Below are 20420 nucleotides of genomic sequence, written 5' to 3' on the forward strand. Positions count from 1 at the left end.
CATTTACCCAAATCCTAATTTCTGAAAACAATCGGTTTACCCAAACAAGAAAGGAAAAGGAACATTGCTTTCGGGGAAAAGCTGGGAAAAAAAAAATTAATGAATACGCCGATTACCTTGTTTGCGTATTCCGAAGATGACCAAGACAGAATCAACCGTGGAGAAGATTTTGGACCACTTCGTTTGATGACGGCACCACACCTATGTAAAGTGGTTTGTGTGGGGTTGGGGAGAAAGCGACGGGGTAGGGTTTTGTCCTTATCTCTTCTGTTTTTTTTTTTTTAAAACACGTGGAGGATATGCTGTTAGGGGTTGGGGGGGAAAGCGACGGGATAGGGTTTTTTTTCTTATATTTTTTTTTTGTTTGTTTTTTTCTCTTTACCACGTGGAGGAAGCAGCCATGGGTTTTCCATGCAGCGTGGGGTTAGGGGCATTACAAGAAACATTTTCACCGGACTTGAATGTGCAGCGCACGTGTTGCAGATTCCGTCCAACATAACAGACAATTTTAACAGAATGGCAAAATTGCAAAAAAATTAAAGTTTAGGGGGGTAAATTGAAAAAATTAAAACATTGGAGGTAAAATCAACAGAGGTGTACAACTTCAGGGGGGTAAAGTGTATTTTTCCCTTCTTTTTACATTGATTGGTAATTGTGGTGCATATTTTATTTATTGTATATATAATTAATTGGGTGCGTGATGTGTTTCACAAGTTGATATGAGTACTAGGGGGAAGAGTAGACGACGGAGGTCCTCACAGGTAGACGACCAGGGGTATAGACCAGTACTTCCAGAGCATGTAGAAGGGTCCCAGATGGGGTATCGGTCTCAGTCGACAACATACGACACGGAGCAAGAGTTTCATATGTCTAGTCCGCTACTTACGATAAGTGAGTTAGGGATATGTTCACATGGCCATGTAAAGCGGATATTTTTCCCTGATGAGAACACAGGTTTGAACTACTATGAGCCATCACAACCAAAGGACAGCGAGACACAAGGACCGGTGGACGTGGATGATAGGATAGGTGTCACGCATGACTCGCAGCCCAATGACCCTACTCCATATGTGTTGGGCAGTCGCCAGCTTCGGACAATAAATAAGTATTTTTGCTTGAAAAAAATATCAATATTGAATACGTATATAAGTCATGTAGTTATTATTGAATTGCAAATAATTAACATCGGTAATTATTAATGTGTTACGCATCGATCGAGACCGACGCACCCATATTCAAGTGGTGACCATTAAACCATCGAAGAAAACGTGGGATGTCCTCACCGGGCAAAAGGTCGCGTGCGAGTACAATAGAGCGTGGCAGCCCGTAGGATTTAGCAGGATGAAATTCTGGAGGATGACTGACAACATCATAAGGAGCAAGAATTATGTTAGATTGCGGGACGACTGGACGCAAGTACCACCCCGTACAAAGGAGGATATATGGGACGCCTTGATGATATGGTAAAACTATCTGTTATATTTTAGCATATGTATTTCATTATGTCAACCGCTGTTAATACGTGAATTATACACCTTACTTTTTTAACTTGTGCAAACAGACTTTTACATCGCACCTGAGTACAATCTCGAAGCGATTAAAAAGGACGCGTCCGAGATATGGGCGTGAAGCTGAAGAGTTGGAGACACTCAGTGAAAGAAGCGATAAAAATTCAGCCGGGTGATACTCCTGATATCGTGAAGGCAAAAATGAGTCAAGATGCCGTTTCGAAATACAACGCATACGACTTGGATGTGTTGTTGGATAAATGGTGCGACCAGAAGAATCAGGTAGGTCACGAGTGTAGTTTCATTAATTGTAATTGTGTTAGGGCAGACATATTAAAAATGGTATTTGTGTAGGAGTATGCTGCCTACATGAAGGCATTGCGAGCAAAAAACAACACACATCATTACACCGGGTCGATAAGCTTTGCTAGGGTGACACATGAAGAGGTATTTGTCTTATATATATATAACCGTATGTTTATGTTTTTTTTTTTTTTATGATTTTTTTTTTTTTATGCAAACCTTATCTTTGGGCACTACTCCGACTCTAGCGCAAGCTTATATCTCGACACACACAAAGAAGGATGGTAACTATCAAAATGAAATGGTCAAAGAGAGATGTGTAAGTATTCACCGATATATATTTTGATAAATTATTTATGATTAACCTTCTTTATATGAGATACTAACTTATTATTTAACGTACAGGAGAGGATGAAGGAATTGATACCCATTGACCTGACATTGACGTCGAGCATGACTGAAGGGACGGTACGGTGGACACCGAATGACCCGTATGCTCAGGCGCACAAAAATAAACCTGAGTACGCTGGCAGGGTCCGACAGGTGGGTCCGAATGTTCTACCGGTGCAGGGCAGCATACATTTGTACTATACACCGTCCTAGGCATGGTCTCAGAATCCTGGGAACTCCTTGTTCTCACAGATGACGGATAGGATTAGAGAACTTGAAGATGAGCGGACACAACAAAGACATGCGATGGATGAGATGATCAAACAGATTGAAGAACAAAAAGCTCAGATAACAGAGAAAGATGCCATCATTGAGGCCCGTTTTCGCCAGCTTGAGGCCATGCTCGCGTTGACATCTAGATTCGCGCCCGACAGAGGTAATGCTATATTTGTGTTATTTTTGTTATTCTTTGGTTAACATGACTATAGCCTGCATTGACCGTATATTTGTATCACTGTATATTACAACGCATTGTTCCCGTGGTTCATTTTAGAATTAACGTATATTTACATCACTGTATATATATCTATGTTTTGAATTTTTTTATTAATTCACAACTCATTTGCAAGTAATACGGGCTAGGCGTTGGGGGATGACTATGTTGACTTGGACTGATCACGTGGTTTCTCATCACTGCTTGTATATATATTTGTTACTATTTGTTGATGTATTTGTTTGTATATATATATTTTGTTACTATGTATAACAAACATATAGTTTGCTATATGTTTGTTGAGAGTAGTTGGAACAAAGATAGTTTGATTGTATATTTGTTTTGTATTGTGTTAGAACGTATTTTCGATGTAGATATTTGTAATGTTGGAATGTATTTTCGATGTATATATTTGTTTTGTTTTGTGTTGTGTTGGAACGTAGTATATGTATTGGAATTTTATTTAATTAATTTGTGTTGGAATTTCATGTATTTGATGTATATACAAATTGAATTGAAATTTTATGTGTATTAGGTTGGATGTATTGAATATGTTTGGTGTATTGGATTAATTGGATGTATTAGATATGTTTGATATACTGAATATGTTTGAAATGAGGTTGGATATGTTTGATGTATTGGATTAATTAGATGTATTGGAGATGTTGTTGAATGTATGAGATTAATTGGATGTAAATGTAAAAATTGGATTGAATTGAATTGAATTGAATGTATTGGATAATTTAAATGTAGATATTTGATTGAATTGAATGTATTGGATAATGTAAATGTAGATATTAGATTGAATTGAATGTATTGGATAATGTAGTAGATATTGGATTGAATTGAATGTATTGGATAATGTAGTAGCTAGATATTGGATTGAATTGAATGTATTGGATATTGAATGCATTGGATATATTGGATATTGGATATATATATATATCAGATTAATACGTAAATCTGGGTATAAACCCGAATAATTCAGAAAATATATAAATTTATATATATATATATATATTTGACGTGTCAAATGGTGTGACACGTCAAAAATTTTTGACGAGATAAAACTGGAACGTCAAAAAATTTTTTTTTAACGTTCTAGTTTCTGACACGTCACGTGGTGAAAATGCCACGTCAAAAATTTGGATTTTTTTATATCCGCCCTTTTAACCGGTGAGACACGTTAGAAATGGCTAGTAAAAAAAAATGTCAATTTTTGTAGTGAACAATCAGAAGTAGAAAATGACAAAAATGGGGCGGCGAATCATCAAATCCACTCAAGAAAATCACATGTTCACAAGTGATTGGAAGGTGTCTAAAACTTTTTAGTGGCCGGCCGCGACTCTAATAATATGTTACCACTTGTAACATTACTAAAAAATAAAACAGATAGCATATATGCTCTAAGAAGAAGAATATCCATTTCGACATTAGTTTTAGAAATTAAGAAGAAAAAAAAAAATTGCATTTATCCTTTAACTTATGAACCAAAAGAAAAAACAATATGAATTAAAATCCAACTAAAAATAAAATATCTTCAAAACCAAACCCTATTATATTTGGTACTCCATTATTCTGGTGTCTCTAAACCATCCCTACAATGCTGCTTAACACCGCACTCACCCCAATACTAACACCCAAAGCCAACCCAACCGAACCTTCAGCACGACCGGATGCACCAGATTTTCCCATTGGAGCTGGAGCCGGTGCTGGGGAATTAAAATCTGATGGACTCTCACCAGGCGGCAGACTACCTAGTGACACTCCTTTCGGGCTCTCGGCCGATGTTGGAGTGTCTTCAGTCGGGGATGGCGACGGAGAGGGCAACACGGGTGATTCGGGCACAGGAGAAGGAGAAGGCGGAGGAGAGTGGTGAGTTTTGTTCCGCACGGCCAAGACAACGACGATTAGTTTCTGACCCTTTTGGCAGTTTTTGCTGCTGATGAAGAAAAATGGACCCGAACGGCCAAACTTAAAGATTGAGTCGCCGTCGGCCAAGGACTGTGTCGGACTCGTGGTGTTGCATGCATGGTAATGTTCCTCTGTCACGACCAAAACCGAGTCGGATCCTTTCTTGTACTTGAAAACTACACCAATAGGAAGAAATAATAAAATACGCATAATATTAAATCATTGTCAAAGGAAAAGAAAAAAATGTTTTAGCCTTAAAAAATTACATATCATCATGAGTCCAAAAAAAAAAAGCATTTTTATCCTCCAAATACACTTGAAGTTATTAAAAATAATAATTTGAAAATACCCTTGTTTGGTATCTTCATTTAAAAAAAAAAATTCAAATCAATATTTTTTTAATCATTTTAATGGTATTTTAAAGAGAAAAATAAAAAGTTTCTAATTTGACCGACAGTAACAAGAACTTTGTCTTGCAGTAGTAGTAGCATAGGGGAGTACAGGGCATGTCACCTTTTAAAATTTGATGACAGAAATAAAAATGTGGTGATGATCTAAAGGGCAAGTATATTTTCAAAAAAAAAAAAATTATTGATTTTGTATATATATATAGAGAGAGAGAGAAAGAGAGAGAGAGAGAGAGAGGGGTTACCGAGAGTATCATTGACTTGAAACCTATTTCTTTCAGCCCAGTGAGAGTAGCTCTCAGAAGGGTCTAATACCCAGCCATCTTTGCCACCGACAAAGAATTTGTAAGCTTGAGATGTGCTAAGAAACCCCATTAATATCACAAACAGAACACCAAGAACTCTTTTAGACCCCATTAATATCCAACTGCTTCTGCAACTGCAAAATAGAGAGGAGGAGAGAGAGAGAGAGAGAGAGGTGGAATGAGAAACGAAGGTGAGGTCGGTGGGGAATATATAGAGGGGTTTCTGAGGAGGTGACCGTTGTAAGTAAGTATATGACGACGACAGTATTGGCTGGCTTTTTAGGTAGGTGCAATAAATTTTGTAAGCGTTTCGAGACACTTTTATGTCTCTGCGAATGAGGGCTGCTACACGTCGCGCCATGCAAGAGACTCAACGGTCATTAAAATTAACTTTATCTTGGAAATGTGTTTTTTAAAGGGCTTTCTTCTTTCTGTTTTATGCTATAATAAAAATAAAACGTAATTTTTTTGTCTTTTCATGGCATTAAAGTTTAAAAATCTTTCATTGGTCATCTCGCCAAAAATAAAACAATAAAAAAAAAATAAAAATAACGTTTATACTTACAATTTTGACAATTTTAACACGTGTCAACTATATCAGTTTTATTAGAAATTAAATAACTTTCATAAAATCCCTTATCGAAATAGGATGAATATAGGGGTATTTTTGTTCTCTCAAAAAGTAAAAAGACAAAAATACCCATAAACTATAACTAGCTCGATATTTTCCCGTTCAAATGTTATGTACTTATCTCACCAAAAAGATAGGTAATTTTCACTTTATGGCTTCAGTTATCGTTTAAATTGAATACAGAGCAAATAACTTGTTTTTTGGGCTCAATAAAGGCTAATAATGCTAATTAATTAACATCAAACGGCCTATTATAAATAAATTTCTTGGTCTATCGCTTGATGGCAAACGGAAAGTTGATCTTCTCCATTTCATTTGGCACAAGGCCAAATTTAAAAACGAGTTCTCCAATAATAAATTATTTTGACCTTTTTCTTGAATTTTGTTGAATACGATTAATTGCAGTGCCTTCAATTTTAATTATTAGCTTAAATGAATTAATGATAATTTAATCTGAATTGAAAAGAAAAAACTTTATCATTAAATGTGTACATCACATTAATTACCTCAGATTAATTTGAGAATGTTTTTTTTTACTCCATTTATATGTTCTTCTTGTTTTATGTTTGATATAAGATTAGAGACGAATGTTATTTAATCGTGGTTTGTCAGAAAAACAATATATACAGACACATCCATATACATATGTTATAACATAAATCTATGTAACATTTTATAAATTCTTAGATCTTAAACCGAGAACAAAGAACATACCAGAATTTATAGCAACAAAATCTTCTTTGAATCTTGATCTAAACACGTACACCAGAAAATGGTTTTTCTCACTTGACCCTCTTCAGTTACAAGAAACTGATGAATATTGTTTCAATTTATAGAGTAGAAAAATGACGTTTTTATTATTCAACTATAACTCTACTTCCCGAGGAAGCAAGAGTCCAATAAAAAACCATTTCTCTCATTTGACCAATAGTTTGATAAGATTAGTACTAGATAACCTCGCAACTAATAAATGAAGAATCTAGCTTACATGCTATTATTAAAATAACAGTATGTATACTGTAGTTTAATCAACGGTTTAGATTGAATCTTAAAGTTGATTTACCTTTAGAAGCATTTAATAGGAAAGAGAAAATGAAAAGATATTTTGAAAAATTCAATCTTGACCGTTGATTAAACTACAGCATACAGCATGTAAGCCAAATCCATAAATGAATAACCTCCTAAATTATTTCAAAAGTTTAAACCGATAAAGAATAAAAAATTTAATAATTTAATTAATTTTCAAGAATAAAAATTCAGGTTGAGTCAAATATCCTTTTTTTGGCTAAGTATTTGGTTGTACAAAATATCCTTTAGCACTTGGTGTGATAAGGGTACCAGCTGTCTTGCTAATGATCAACTAACAAGAATTGTAAATTGATCGCAATGCACTGAGAGAGAATCTAAACGGTTGACACTTTAATGTTGTTTGAAGTTGAATATAAGGAATTTAAGAAGTCAATTACAAGAATGGCAGCCCTCTTTTTTTTTTTTAAAGGCTCGAGTAGAAATTATATTTTTATTCCATTATTAATGTTGATACATTAGTTCAGCGATACACGAAGAGTATGGTCGAACTATACCCTTAGCTTGTACCACCTCCTGTTTAGCCAAATTAAGGGGATGGCTCGACTACCCCCGTTTGTTTATTTTTTAAAAAAAAATTTATATATATAAAATCTTTTTATCCTGTGTGACATGTGTCATGATTTGATTGATACTAATGTGGCATTTGACAATTTTCGTGAAAAAAAAACAAAAAAACAAAAATAGATGAAAGTTTGGTGTAATGACCTATTTGTCATTTTTATATTGATTGATGCTAATGTGGCATTTGACAATTTTCGTAAAAAAAGAAACAAAAATAGATGAAAGTTTAGTGTAATGACCTATTTGTTATTTTTGCATATTACAATGAGCATTTAGAACATTTTTAAACCTAAAAAAGCTTTTTGCAAATCAATGTAACTATAAAGATTGGTTTTTCATTTTTTTTATAATAAGGATTTATCTAATAGTTGGTTAGGATTATTAAATTAGCACGGTAGGATAATTATAGCATTGAAATTTGAATAGTAATGTTGGAAATTATATTTTTATCCTATAATGTTGACATAGTAGTACCAATCAACTTTAAAAAAAAATAAAATAAAATCCAAATTGATTGGGATTGATGATCAATATTATGAGATAGTTATGAAATAAAAATGTGGTATATAGCATTATTCTAAATAGAATATGAATTTTTTTTTTTTTTTTTAAGCCCTTAGAATTGTTTGTCCTGTCCTTCGGGTTGAAGATGAATTTGTTGTCCTTTCCTTTAGGTTGAAGATGGAGGAGTAGATCGGTGTGGAGGCTTAACTCTCACGACCGGATTTTTAGTTTCTAGTTATTTTTTATTTTTGTTTTTGTATTTGAGCTACCCATGTCCTAGATCTAGTCTGTACGAAGCAGATCTATTCCTTAAATGTAATTGTACATGGGTTAACGGAAGCTTGAAGTCATTTTATGACTTTATAACCTTCATATCTTTTGACTATGATTTTTCAGAGCTGTATGCTCAGTGATGTAAGAGCTTTATGCTTGTGAAATTTCATTCATAGAATTTCCATATTTTTCAAAAAAAAAAAAAGAAAAAAATTGAATTTGAATTTCTAGTGAATATAAATATGTGTTGTCATCAAACTGAATATAAATAGTTATTTCATTTTTTCACCTTCTTCTATTTTTTATAATAATTATTCGTTTTTCTTGCCATTAAGATGTTGAAAAGGTCAGGATATCAAAATGAATATCCTGTATGCTCCGACTAATTTATCATGATGATGTTGAACTTTTTTTATTTTATTATTTTATTTTAATTCTAGCAGCTAGCATGACCTCCTCGGAAGATGAGGGAACCTCCTCCTCTTGATTTGAATACATTTTGACAGAATTCAGTTCAATGGATATGCAACTCATGATTTACCTGATGTCACTAATGGTTTACTAAAATTTCATATATTAACATATATTATATGTTTTTTTTTTTTTTTCAAAAAAAAAAAAATTAGAGCACTAGCAACAAACATCCTATAACCCATTCTCTACCCAACGGATTATTATAAGGGAAAAATGCAATATTAGTTTTTGTGATTTAGCTGATTTACAATGAATTCAAAGGTCCTTGAGGTATGCCAAAAAAATAATTTAGTCCCTACGGTCAAATTTCGTCCATTAATTTAATAGATTCTGTTAGTGTAGTATTAACTTAAACATGACAAATATCAAAATTCTGTTGGCTCTAACGTTTTAGTTTTCACGCTATTAGAATTTGTTAAGTCAGTAAACGAAATTTGATTGTAGGAACTAAATTATTTTTTTGGCATACCTCAGGTATTCATTTTGATACTGCAGAGAGTTAATTGCAAATCAAGTAAACTACTGGGATTGATTTGGCATTTTTCCTTATTATAATCCTGAAAAGACAAATATTATCTCTCCTCTCTCCTCTAACAGCACTCATCTTCCCCTTTCATGGGTTCAAATTCAATCCTCTCTTTCAAGTTGTATCTCCTCTCACCTCTCACCATTATGAAATAAAGAAAGAAAGAAAAAGTAAAACTTTTATTTAAATGATATAGTTAAAAATTAAGGAAATTTGCTAGGAAAGTATTTGGATAGTGAAGTAAAAAGTAGTTTTATTCCTTAAATTTAAGGAAAATGATTTAATATTTGCTGCTAGTGCTCTTAAAAACGCATTATAGATACAAATATCAACTTTAAAACATTAAAAATAAATTTTTATCTCAACACGGTCATGCACAATTACCTACTCAGATTTCAAGTGCGTAATGGATTGGTATAAGTTATTCGGAGAGAATATAGGCAATGGTGAAGCTAGCATTTGAAATTTGAGCGATAAAACTTAAAAATTAAAAATTTAGGGGGTAAAATTTTAATTTTTAAAGAATTATAAGAGTATTATTTGTGCTGCACCTGAATATAGGCCTCAAAAAAAAAAAAAAAAAAAAACCTTGAGTTTTAAAATTCACCAAAATGCTTTTATTGATCTCAATTAAGTCTATAAATAAACTTACAAATCAATTGAGATAAAATAATAACCCTACTCAAAAGAGTGACCTATGTGGCTATTTCCTTCTATATTATTTACCTTATGACAGTTTTACTTGGAATTTGGTAGCTCTTTTTATTTTTGTGACGACTTCATTCTGGCACCATAGGTCACTACCATTAATACTCCAAGACCCAACAAAATCTCCAAAAAAAAAATTGAAATTTAATGAAGTCAGCACAAGTAGCACCAAAAAAAAAAAAAAAAAAAAAACTATGGACACCAAAATTTTTACTAAGAAATTAGTATCAAAATAATGTGGAGCTTATTCATTGATACCATTTATATTTTTCTTGATTAATTATTTTAATTCTCTCTAATGATTAAGCTTCCAATTTCTTGATAAAAATATGAAATCCAAAAAGTGAATGTCTTAAATTTTGGTCTGATCAGCCTACATCATCAAAATTGAAAAAGTACTATGCATCCTAACAAAAAAAATAAAAATTAAGTCACTAAATTAGTATAATTGGACATGGTTTTCATATAAATTAAGAGAGTAATTTTATTTAGTAGATTCATGTACAATTGTTATGCAATTAAATGGTCTAGTAGTCAAAATCAGTCTTTGGATCAATTGTTTTTTTTTTCTTTTTTCTTACGATACTGATCCAATGACTATTTTTTACTTCTATATCATCCAGTTATTTGGCAGTTGTACACAAATTAATAAACCCGTTTTTTATTCTAAAAAGAATAACTATATAGTAAATTCATGTACAATTGCTACATAATTGAATGAAATAGCGGTAAAAATTAGTTATTGAATCAACAGATGTTAAAAAAAAAATTAAAAATAAATAAATAAAATTTTATGAGTTAATTTTACTGTCACATCATCAAATTGTAAAACAATTATACGTGATCATGCTAAACATAGTCTTTAAAAAAAAATAAAAAAAATAAAAATTGAAATAACCAATGCCCTTTAGGCGGTTAGTCTGTTTTTGTTTTCTGGAAACAACAAAGAACTTTAAAATTACAAATCCCAAAAACACTTTCTCTGAAATTGTTGCAAAAATTTCCTCACCATCAATGTCACTGCACCTTTTCAAAGAAACCCTCAAGCCCTGCACAAACAATCCTTCGTCGTCGTTGTCCTCCGCATCCATAACCCACAGCTTTGACCCCATAATCCCTAGAAAACCCCCCAAGTCCTCTCTCTCACGGCAGCTTCTGCGCCTCCAAGACCCAGATTCTCTGCCCCCAATTCAATCCCAGATTTCAACTAAGCAACCTCAAGGCCATAATGGTGATGGAAATGAAGAAGAAGAGGAAGAAGAAGGACAGAAAGCGCCAGAACCAAAAGGGTTTGGGAGAACCACCAAATTGGGTCAGTTGCAGTTTGACAATACAGGACCATTTGAGCCATTGATTTTGTCCTCTCAGAATGAAATTCCAGTAGTACAGGTGATTATATAATTGCCCAATTTTTTTTTTTTCTTAGAACCCATTTTTTTGTATGACGTGTTAATGCATAATTGTGGGTCAAATTTGTGGTCTTGCTTGAGTATTGTTGTATTCTATAATGTGTTAGTGAATATTGTGAGTTAAATTTGTGGTCTTGCTTGTTTATCGTTTTCCTTTCCAAATTCAGTTGGATATGTATATGAATGGATGTTGAAATACTGATTTTGTATTGGGAGAAACCACCAAACTGGATGAAAATGGAAATTGTCCAAGTGATTCAGTATTGGGAGACTAATGAAGCACTTTGCTTGAATGATAATAATGGAGGAGTATAATTCTATCTACCAATTAATAGGATCATCGGTTAACTGTTTTGGATGCTGAATCGTGCTGGAGAACATTAAATGTATATTTTTATTTGCCTAAAAAACATACAGAAAAAAATTGGAAAGTTGACATTTTTAATAGGTTGATGTTGGATAACTTGGATTGGTTGTTATGGGTTTCCTGTTTTCTTCTCTTTTCTTTTCTGCACACTTCTCATCAATCGAAGAGTAAATGATTGAATTTGTCGTCTATAGGGAAAGCCCAAAAGGATGAATTTTCATCTTAATGAAATGTTCAATTGCACTGTTAGTGTAAATTGCTGTTCTCACCAGATTAATTTTGGCCATTACTTATTTTTCTGGTCATTACAACATTGAACATAGTATGGAATTGTTACATGATGAAGCTATAGAAAATTAAGGAGTCTGTTAAGCTAAAGCAATCTTTTTCAGGTTCCCGCATCTATCAACTGTAGGTTGCTTGAACATCAAAGAGGGGGAGTGATGTTTTTATATAATTTATACAAGAACAACCATGGAGGCATCCTTGGAGATGACATGTGAGTAGAATTATAAAATTTTGAATTGCTCATGTAGTTGAATTTCTGTTTCTGTAGTTTTCGAAAAATGTTTTCGGTTTTGTGTCTTGAGAAGTACTTTGAAAAAAGTAAAAATTGAAAAGAGGTGATTGTGGGGCCGCATTTGAAAAGGTGTTATTTGTGGGGTCACATTGCAAAATAGAAAGTGTTTTGATTTAATTCTGAAAATAATTTTTTTTCAAAATATAAAAGAAACAAAGCAAAAAAGGAAACTTTTTTTTTTTTTTTTTATTTGAACCTATTGGAAGTTGGCCTCCAGGCCGCCACCCCTTCCTCGGAGAGGTCCTCACCCCCACTGGGGGTGGGGTGGAGTTTCACCCTTCCCTTACAAGGTGAGTTCCACCCTATCTTTCGTCTACAGGAGTGGATATCCACCATTGCAGAGGTTGGGCAAGAGTATGGAGTTCCACCCATGTCGCCTTTTGAGTGGTGGAGGGGGTGAAAATCCAAACCCTCACCACCTTCTGCGCGGGTGGACACCGAAAGGGAGACCTACCTTTAAATTCCAATGAAGGAACCTATCAAAAAAAAAAAAAAAAATTCCAATAAAGGAGTGGCTGCCTCCACCCCATGGAGGCCAACCTCCACTGTTTATTTTTGTTTATTTATTTATTTTTATTTTTATTTTTATAACTAACAAGGTCAGCCTTGACCTTTTCTTGTGCATCTTTGGACAAACTGAGCCGTATCTTCAAAGATGCTTCACTTGCTTTTCTAAGAACTAAGCATGTGTTTTCAAAACATTCTGATATAAATCTAGAAGAAGTCTTCCAAAAAGTATTTTGTTTTCTGAAAAGTGTTTTGTGTTTATCTTGAAAAGAGAATTAGTGGTGGTCACATCTAAAAACTTGTTTGGATAACTATTGTTCGAAAAATGATTTCCAGTGTTTAAAGAGTAAAAGAGTCTTACAAAATTTTACGAAAAACTGTGCCTAAATTTTCCTGAAATTAACTAAGAAAATGCTGTTGGGTATTATGCAGTCCACAACCAATTGTTTGAAGAGTGTTTTGCCGTAATTATATATCCTGACAGTGTGATATCCATGCATTCCATCTTGATGGTTGCATCTCATTGCGGAAAATGGTCCCTTTCTCAGTGGCCACTTAAGTGGGACCAACACTGTGTACTAACCCTCCTGATGTTGTTATACTGTAAAATTCTTGGACCAAGTAGAAGGTAGGGGTGTGTGCACTCTTGTTTGTGTTTATTTGTTGCATAGGTGCATATGCATGCATGTGGCTTTGCTGCTTTTGATTTCCATGTCAAACTTCCTGGTGGAATAATCAAGATATTCTTCCTATTTTAAATTTGAACAGGGGACTTGGCAAGACCATTCAAACAATTGCCTTCCTGGCTGCTGTGTATGGTAAAGAAGGAGAAGGTTTTCATTCCACGATACTGAAGGAAAATCAGGTTGGCAAAAAGGACCCAGTACTAATAATTTGCCCCACTTCTGTTATCCACAATTGGGAGAGTGAATTCTCTAAGTGGGCAACCTTTAGTGTTTCTGTTTACCAAGGTGCAAACCGCGATCTGATATATGAGAAATTAGAAGTAGGTGCGGTTGAGATTCTTATTACCAGTTTTGACACATACAGAATTCATGGCGAAATATTGTCCGAGGTTAAATGGGAGATTGTAATTGTTGATGAGGCGCACCGGCTTAAGAATGAAAAGTCAAAGCTTTATGGAGCATGTTTAGAAATTAAAACCCCAAAACGTTTTGGTCTGACAGGAACCGTAATGCAGAATAAAATAATGGAATTGTTTAATCTCTTTGACTGGGTTGCACCAGGGTCCTTGGGAACACGGGAACATTTCCGGGAGTTTTATGATGAACCCCTCAAGCATGGTCAGAGGTCAACTGCTCCTGAAAGATTTGTACGGGTTGCTGATGAGCGAAAACAGCATCTAGTGGCAGTTCTTCGTAAATACATGTTAAGAAGGACAAAGGAGGAGACTATTGGGCATCTTATGATGGGGAAGGAGGATAATGTCGTATTCTGTGCCATGAGTGAATTGCAGAAACGGGTGTACAGTAGAATGTTACAACTACCAGAAGTCCAATGCCTTATAAATAAGGACCTTCCATGTAGCTGTGGAAGCCCTCTTACTCAAGTCGAATGTTGCAAAAGGACTGTACCAAATGGAATCATTTGGCCTTACCTTCACAGGGACAACCCAGATGGTTGTGATTCGTGCCCCTTTTGCCTTGTCCTTCCTTGCCTTGTCAAGTTGCAACAGGTGATTGAGCTTTTAAAATTTGTTTCAGTTTTGTATTATTACTACAATGGACACTGAACAGTAAATAGGTTTTTAGACGTTGTTGTAGTTTGGATGAATGGTTTAAATAACAGGTGAAGGCTCGTTACTGTTACGTAGCGTACCTCACACATCTCATTATATAGGTTTTGAGAAATATAACAATGACCAAAATACTCACAAACCCTATAACTCTCACAAACTCTAATAACTCTTCTAACACTCCCTTCAAGCTGGGCTTATAGTCCCCTCATCTTGAAAGAAATAAGCAAATGAAAAATATACTCTAATACTCTCCCTCAAGCTGGAACAACTTGGAGTACACAATACAAAGACAAACTTATAAAAAACATGAAATAGAAATTGCGCTAAACCAAACATAAAGAAGCTGAAATTCCACAAAAACGCAACACCAAACCAAAATTCGCCAAAAACTTCAACACCAATCGAAAACTCGCTGGAAAATTGAACTTGTGGTCAAATCCTACTGCTAAAACACCAAGGTTGGTTGAATCTCACTGGAAACACCAATAAGTGATCGGAAACCACCGTAAAACACCAAGGCTGATCAGATCTTGCCGCAAAATACTAACAGTTGATTGGATCTCACCGCAAAACTCCAAGGTCGGTTGGATCTCACTAGAAAATACCAAGAGCCGGTCGAAACCCACCGAAAAGCACCAAGGCTGGTCGGATTTCGACAGCCAACTACAACGATCATGATTCCAGTGATCAATACCACCAACAACCAACGGCGATCACTATTGATGATCAATACTACCAACAATAACATTTGATTAATGATCAATACAACCAATAACAGTCAACCAACTACAACGGAGGTTACTGGGGCTGAAGAAATCACCGGTAAACACCACAAAAGCCATAGAAAACCACATTTTCTTCAAAAACTTACCGGAAATTTTCCAACGAAAGCCAGACCTTACCCACGACAACCACAAGGATACTACCCGAGCCATCCAACTATCAAAACACCAAAAACAACGCCAATGACTGTCGCAAAACACCAGAGCCATTGAAGAGCCTCACCAACCACTGCGAAACACCGAGATTCGACTGAGAATAGCCACAGAAATTGTCGAGCTACCAAAACCAACATCCTAAGTATACAGGTTGGGGGTTGGGCAGAACTGAAAATGATATAATTTTTCTTTTCTTTTGCCAGAGACTTTCCGATCACCATGAACAGCTCTTTTAAAGCTTTATCAAGGCACTGCCCATGTGGGCTCTAAACCCACACGGGTGCTGCCACACTGGTAGAATTGTTCATATGGACCCTCCCTTGAACTTACCAACGGCTATTAAAGTTAAGAGTTATGTAGGTTGTGCCATTACCTAAAGTAAAGTTGTTTCCAGCTGTTTTATATCGTTATATTTAATATTGTGATCTTACTTCTTGTTTACCTTCTAGATCTTCTAAAGATTAGATTGTAACTGCTAGGACCACCTTTGGTGGATTTCACATGTACTGAAGCTATTCTACTTTTCTTAAATAAGGTTATAGCATATTTAACCAAAAATAAAATAAATTTCTGCCTTTTTACACGTGTAATATTTGGACACAGATAAGCAATCACCTGGAATTGATTAAGCCTAACCCTAAGGATGACCCAGATAAACAAAAGAAAGATGCAGAGTTTGCCTCGGCTGTCTTTGGCCCTGATATTGATTTGGCAGGAGGGAATACCCAAAGTGAGAGCTTCATGGGCCTAAGTGACGTCAAACATTGTGGCAAAATGCGAGCACTGGAAAAGCTAATGTTCTCATGGCTTTCAGAGGGCGATAAAGTACTTTTGTTCAGTTACTCTGTCAGGTAATGTATAGCTGGCGTGGCAATTGTGAATCCAATTAGATAGACCAAACTTCACATTAATCAACTCGATTCAAATTATGCACTTTGGACAAATTTATAATAGCTAGAAAAGGGAAGCATTCCTAAGAGTGATAGCAAGACATAAAAAAGTTGTGTGCTGGTTCTGTGAGAATTTGGCAAGAGAGTCCTGAACTGCTGCCATTTGATGTTGACCTGTGTCTAAAAGCTGGTACTTTCCTATATGTTACTCAAAATTCAAGGGCCAGCTCCCAAGTATCTGCTTGAAATTCTTAGATTATTGATGAGGCTACTTGTTGCTAAAGGGTTCTTAGAACTTTAGCAAGCATAGTAAAAGGAGGCGAAGAAGAAGAAGAAATAGACAATAAATTAAAGGGTAGATGGCGATTCTTATTTTGTGAAGTAGTAAAAATATTCATTGGGTATAAGGGCAAATTGTTATCCTGTCCAGTCTCACAACTAGCGAGCGGTGTACGAACTATTTTGCGTTCCAGATCCTTAAGATTGGTAGATGTAAAGATAGGCAAATATGTTCTTTCAGGAAATATTTTGAGGTTTTCTTTGTGTTGTACTTTTCTGTTACTTATAAAGGTTATACAGTTAACATTTATGAGGACTAGTGTGAGCATTTTCAGTGAATTCTGTGTGTATGCCTTATTTTGTTGGGTGTGTCTCTTTCTCTGCTCCTGAAGTTGATCTACTCTTCTCAGGATGCTGGACATACTCGAGAAATTTCTTATTCGCAGAGGCTACTGTTTCTCAAGACTCGATGGTTCCACTCCAAGTAACTTGCGCCAGTCTCTAGTGGATGACTTCAATTCAAGTCCAAGCAAACAAGTACACTTTCAAATTAAAAATTTAAGATTAAGTTTGTGATCCAAATCACTAAATGGACTCTAAATTCTTGTTTCAGGTATTCCTTATATCAACTCGAGCTGGGGGGCTTGGATTGAATCTTGTCAGCGCAAATCGTGTGGTAATATTTGATCCGAACTGGAATCCTGCCCAAGACTTACAGGCCCAGGATAGGTCCTTTCGGTTTGGGCAGAAGCGGCATGTTGTGGTTTTCCGCCTTCTTGCAGCTGGTTCCCTTGAGGAACTTGTTTATTCCCGTCAGGTGTACAAACAGCAGCTATCGAATATAGCTGTTTCCGGAAAAATGGAAAAACGATATTTTGAAGGTGTCCAGGTACATAATAAGCCCCTCAGTTTTGGTTGCTGGCATCATTCTTGATTTTATTTTTATTTTTTTTAATTTCTAATGGTAGAGTTCTTGCTTTTCACTTCATTAGCACCTTTTCAGGATTGCAAGGAATTTCAAGGCGAGCTTTTTGGAATCTGCAATTTATTTCGTGATCTATCTGATAAGCTCTTTACAAGTGAGATCATTGAATTACATGAAAAGCAGGGTCAAGAAGATGGGCATCATCTTAGTACAAAACAAGGGTTAACTGAACTTGGAAACAATTTTGTTTCATCAAAAGAAGTGGATGTAACATTTTCATCTGAATCTGAAACCAGGGTGCCTAGTGATTCTGAGAGGGCTAAAACAAGTAAACCAGCACTCGAAAACATGGGTGCGCTTGTCTTTTTCTTTGTAATTCAATTTCTTAGTTCCTATTTCTCTTCATTTGCATTCGAAAACATGGGGGAATGATTTCACATATTCATTAATTTGTGTAATGATCATTGTGTTTAGGAATTGTATATGCTCATCGTAATGAAGACATAGTCAATGTTGGAGCTGGGATTCAAGGGAAGATGGATTTAAGCATCCCTGAGAATGATAGGCTTAAGCAACCATGCATCCCTAAGGCAAGGAGAAGCAAACCAGAGTTTTTAAGTGAGAAGGAAAATATTTCTTCAATCAAAGACAAGAAGAGAAGACAATACAGCCTCCTTGCTCAGTTTGTGGGTATAGGAGAGCTTGAATTTAGCAAGTGGTTACTTTCTGCAACTCCTTTGGAGAGGGAGAAAGTGCTTCGAGACTTCAAAAAGAGGAAGGAGAAGATACCTAATGGTTAAAGCACTTCCTAGTGCAGAAATATAAGTCTTTTTCCACCTTCACATGTCTTCAACATAACAGCTGTAACTGATTAATGTACATTATTGTATCATAAAGATGTATTATAGCAGATTTCCCTTGTCTTTTTGTACAGCATTTTTGTAAGATTTTGACTGTATTAACTCAGAAAGTGATGCTAGCTGTTGTCCAATTTTTCAGCATAGCCGGAAATTGCATTGCCTTTGGCACTCTTATTTATCCAAAGGGCGTGACTGGGATTTTTTTCTGGGCAAATAAAACAGCTAAACAGACAAACAAAAACAAGAGGAAAAAAAAAAAAAAAAAAAGTGATAAATGCAAAATTGGTTCCAGACTTCCAGTTGTTTGGGTTTTGACAATTAGTTTTTTGAATTTTAAAAAGTGATTAAGCATTTTCTGAGGTAAACACACAAAAAAAAAAAAAAAAAGGGTCAATGTCGTTAGAAAAGTTGGGAGAATTCGTTAATATCACACATGGGTGGAACTAGGACTTGCTAATTGGGGGGACGAACTTGTGTGGAGTGAGTTCTTCAAGATTCATGGCTTTTATAGCGAAGGGTCACTTTGAAATTGAAACTCTAAGAGCATCCGAGCTTAAATTTGAAGAGAAAAATTCACTTTTTAAATTTGGAGTCACTTTTAAAATGAATCAACCATCAAACTCACTATATCTTCTTTTACTTTAATTAAATATTATTATTATTATTTTTAATTCATTTTTTGTTATTGATAGATGATAGAGAGAAAAAATGAATATATAAGCTTAAAAAACTAAATAACTTTTAGTTTTTGGCTCTTAGTGTTTGGAGAACATTGTTGATCAAAGTTAAATTTAAAATAAAGTAAAGAGTTTTGTTAAATGACTTTTTTTGTGAAATTTTCTTTTTCTTTTTTTTTTCTTGATTTTTTTTTTTTTGTTAAAAAAAAAAAAAAGAAGGAAATTTAAAGAGCCGTTCTAATTAGTCCAACCACAAATCTTGACCTCTTCTCTCCTTTTGAGCACCCCTTCTCATTTGACAGAAGCCAACCTAAATCCCCAAAAACTTTCTCAACAAACAAACATTCATTGGACAAAATGGACTCCATAGCTGTTGGCGTTTCTCCTGTAGAAACTCTCACCGATGGAAGTGTTGAAGATATTTTTTATAAAATCAGCTTCTTTCTTTGATCTGGAAGCGGGGAACATGCTCACATGGAACCCATCTTTCTCACCAACAAACAAGAAAGATTGTAGCTCAGAAAAAAATAAAATAAAATAAAAAAGAAAGAAAAAGGAAAAGGAAAAAGAAAAGAAGCAAGAAAGAAAGATTGTGAGGAAAAAAAATAAAAAAAGAGATTGTGAGGAAGAAGTCAATTGAGGTGGTCAGGTCTAGTATGCTTGTTGGTTAGGGTCTATGCTAGCTAGGTGATTGAAGTAGTGTAGGCATGCAATTGTGCTGGTTGGAAAGGGATCTGATCCTCTCCATTTCAAATGAAATGGAGGAGACACGTTTAGTTAAAACAATATAGCATTTTTGTCCAAAACAAATATTTTGGATAAATTTTGGACAAAAATGTCATCTAGTTTTAACTAAATAGATCCCCTCCATTTCAAATGAAATGGAGAGGATCCTTCTCCGTTGCGAAGAGGGAAGAGAGAACAAAATTGATACGCCAAAATGGGGGGACATTCGTCGCCCACCAGTGAATGTGAGTTCGCCCCTGGTCAACACATCAACATCAATTATAATATTTAAACTTTTTGACAAAAATTAAGGCACGGATATTTTTGCAAGTACAAATAAATTCGGATAAATACCTTAATCTTTACAATTTTTTTTTTTTTTCTAAAACAAATGGGAGTATTTTGAAAAAAAAGTTA

At 34.8% G+C, this 20420-nt stretch overlaps 2 protein-coding genes across 2 annotated transcripts; one reads left to right on the forward strand and one right to left on the reverse strand.

Annotated features, from left to right (window-relative positions):
* Positions 1-4174: 4174 nt before the first annotated feature.
* Positions 4175-5487, reverse strand: LOC132183184 (early nodulin-like protein 3). Its single transcript, XM_059596591.1, has 2 exons — positions 5261-5487; positions 4175-4784 (listed from the first exon to the last, which is right to left on the reverse strand). Exons 1-2 carry the CDS (start codon positions 5430-5432, stop codon positions 4282-4284), a joined length of 675 nt encoding a protein of 224 aa, XP_059452574.1. The 5' UTR covers positions 5433-5487; the 3' UTR covers positions 4175-4281.
* Positions 5488-11038: 5551 nt separating this feature from the next.
* On the forward strand, positions 11039-18785 carry LOC132182799 (switch 2). Its single transcript, XM_059596144.1, has 8 exons — positions 11039-11475; positions 12255-12361; positions 13718-14645; positions 16250-16497; positions 17226-17352; positions 17429-17704; positions 17819-18092; positions 18215-18785. The coding sequence occupies exons 1-8, from the start codon at positions 11101-11103 to the stop codon at positions 18538-18540; spliced, it is 2661 nt and encodes an 886-aa protein (XP_059452127.1). The 5' UTR covers positions 11039-11100; the 3' UTR covers positions 18541-18785.
* Positions 18786-20420: the final 1635 nt, after the last annotated feature.

Source organism: Corylus avellana, chromosome ca5 (genome assembly GCF_901000735.1).
Source record: "Corylus avellana chromosome ca5, CavTom2PMs-1.0".
NCBI lineage: Eukaryota > Viridiplantae > Streptophyta > Magnoliopsida > Fagales > Betulaceae > Corylus > Corylus avellana.

Excerpts from the sequence above, each read along its gene's own strand:
- LOC132182799 (XM_059596144.1), top strand. The coding sequence starts at position 11,101 with ATGTCACTGCACCTTTTCAAAGAAACCCTCAAGCCCTGCACAAACAAT. Across the intron at positions 12,362-13,717 it reads GGCATCCTTGGAGATGACAT|GGGACTTGGCAAGACCATTC; the intron begins GTGAGTAGAATT and ends AAATTTGAACAG. Across the intron at positions 18,093-18,214 it reads ACCAGCACTCGAAAACATGG|GAATTGTATATGCTCATCGT; the intron begins GTGCGCTTGTCT and ends CATTGTGTTTAG.
- LOC132183184 (XM_059596591.1), bottom strand. The coding sequence starts at position 5,432 with ATGGGGTCTAAAAGAGTTCTTGGTGTTCTGTTTGTGATATTAATGGGG. Across the intron at positions 4,785-5,260 it reads TCAAGTCAATGATACTCTCG|TTTTCAAGTACAAGAAAGGA; the intron begins GTAACCCCTCTC and ends CTATTGGTGTAG.